Source organism: Nannospalax galili, unplaced genomic scaffold, assembly GCF_000622305.1.
Source record: "Nannospalax galili isolate Female #2095 unplaced genomic scaffold, S.galili_v1.0 scaffold3983, whole genome shotgun sequence".
In the NCBI taxonomy this organism is placed as follows: Eukaryota; Metazoa; Chordata; class Mammalia; order Rodentia; family Spalacidae; genus Nannospalax; species Nannospalax galili.
The window spans coordinates 141,728-144,032 of NW_008350125.1; the positions used below are offsets into that span (position 1 = coordinate 141,728).

The 2,305-nt window shown below is 50.6% G+C and overlaps 1 protein-coding gene across 1 annotated transcript in view; it reads left to right on the plus strand.

Moving 5' to 3' along the window:
- The window catches only part of LOC103745382 (tubulin alpha-3 chain-like), a 4,157-nt gene extending 2,458 nt beyond the window's left edge, over positions 1-1,699 (plus strand). Inside the window, exons 3-4 of the mRNA XM_008847298.2 lie at positions 553-701; positions 978-1,699. Of these exons, the coding sequence (XP_008845520.1) occupies positions 553-701; positions 978-1,664 (836 nt within the window). The 3' untranslated portion in view covers positions 1,665-1,699. The remainder of the gene's footprint in view (positions 1-552; positions 702-977) is intronic.
- Positions 1,700-2,305: the final 606 nt, after the last annotated feature.

Sequence of the window (2,305 nt, forward strand, 5' to 3'; positions counted from 1 at the left end):
GAGCACATTCATTACCCCTGGGAGATGAGCGAGTACATCCCTTAACAGCTTGTGAGACTCAAACCACATAGTGCCCTGGTGGCACTGTTCTGCCAAGGTCAAGATGACTTTGTGACTGCCCACTTTAAGAGCTTTCCAGCTTCGTTCATTTTCTGTAGGAATAGGTAGGAAAGCCATGTTCCTGTGGAATTACCTGAGAGAGCACTCACTTCACAGGGAGCTGGTTCAGCTGGCATTGGTACAGTTAGTTGACTTTGTCTTCCTAGAGCCATAAAGGTTTTTGACTTACCAGGTGTTGTGGCTCACACCTGTAATCCCAGCACCTGGGAAGCTGACAGTACAGTCCTCTTTGAGGGCCGCTTGGGTCAAGCTGCAAGACCCTGTCTCAAACCCAAACAAATTGCATGTGTGGTTTATGTATCAGCAGACATTTTCGAGGGGCACTGTTGACTTGAGTGTAATGTGCCCTTTGTGGAATTGAATGGTCCTTGAGTATGTCCATCGATGGCTACAATAGGCCTGAAAGACTCAAGCCGTGTGGTCTCTCTGTAGATGAAGTACGCACAGGGACCTATAGGCAACTCTTCCACCCAGAGCAGCTGATCACTGGGAAGGAAGATGCGGCTAATAATTATGCCAGAGGTCATTACATCATCGGTAAGGAGATTGTCGACCTCGTCCTGGACTGGATCCGCAAACTGGTGAGAGGATTGCAGAGGAGGCTTTATGGGGTGGTTGTCCTACTCGAGAGTCGACTATGGTAGGGTAGGCGGATGGGGCGTTTTTTGACAAATCTATCAGAATTGGGAGTCTGACTTAGGTTGTGAGGCATTGATAGGTCTGCACTGCGTTGTTGCTTCTAAGGGCAGTGTTCATGTTACAGACAACTTGGTCTGCGCCCCCTGGCAGAGGTGGAGGGTGAGTGTGGGCTTGGATGCTGCGGCACTGCTTCGCTTACATCATCTGCTTTCTCACAGGCAGACCTGTGCACAGGACTGCAGGGCTTCCTCATCTTCCACAGCTTTGGAGGCGGCACGGGCTCGGGGTTCGCATCCCTGCTCATGGAACGGCTCTCGGTGGACTACGGCAAGAAGTCTAAGCTGGAGTTCGCCATTTACCCAGCCCCTCAGGTCTCCACAGCTGTGGTAGAGCCCTACAACTCCATCCTGACCACACACACGACCCTGGAACATTCTGACTGTGCCTTCATGGTCGACAACGAAGCCATCTATGACATCTGTAGGCGCAACCTGGACATTGAACGTCCCACATACACCAACCTCAATCGCCTGATAGGGCAGATTGTGTCCTCCATCACAGCCTCCCTGAGATTTGATGGGGCCCTGAATGTGGACCTGACAGAATTCCAGACCAACCTGGTGCCATACTCTAGAATCCACTTCCCACTGGCCACCTACGCCCCAGTCATCTCAGCTGAGAAGGCCTACCATGAGCAGCTCTCAGTGGCCGAGATCACCAGTGCCTGCTTCGAGCCAGCCAATCAGATGGTCAAGTGTGACCCTCGCCATGGCAAATACATGGCCTGCTGCATGTTGTACAGGGGGGATGTTGTCCCGAAAGATGTCAATGCGGCTATCGCTACCATCAAGACCAAGCGCACTATCCAGTTTGTAGATTGGTGCCCAACTGGATTTAAGGTATGACTGGGTGCTGTGGCTTTGTACCTGTCTGCAGGCAACAGACCCTGCCCAGGGCCATAGCCCTGGGGGAGAATTCTTGTTCCATGTGGTCTACAAAGAGAGCTTGTGTGCAGTCATTAATTTGCACCTTATGCTGTGTGTCCTTTTCCTTAAAGCCCCAGTTACCAAAGCAAGCAGTGAGTTTTTTCCCGTCAGGGAAGGTGAAAACTTCCCAAGAAGCATCTGTTCGCGGATGCTCAGGAATGCTGTGCCTTGCCCAGTTTTCCTCCCAACTGAAAGTGGTTCTGTGAGCAGTAAAGAGCTGGCCTATGGGGACCTATCAAGTTGCAGCCTCAGTCCAGACAGTGTCCACCACACCAGGTAGACCCTGTCAGTCTCTTTGGTCTAAGTTCCTTTTTATCCATGTCCATGTGATTGACCACACGTTATTGTACAACCATTCGCTTGGAGACATGCTAGCTTCCATGTTTAAAAATATTTTGCATTTTTAACTGGGCATGCATGGTGTCAGATGCCTGTAATCCCAGCACTAGAGAAGCAGAAGAGGAGTTCAAGGTCATCCTTGGCTACATAGCGGGTTTGAAGTCGGCCTAGACCTACACGAGGCCACGTTTCAAAAGCAATTTTTGTGTCTTTTGAATTAT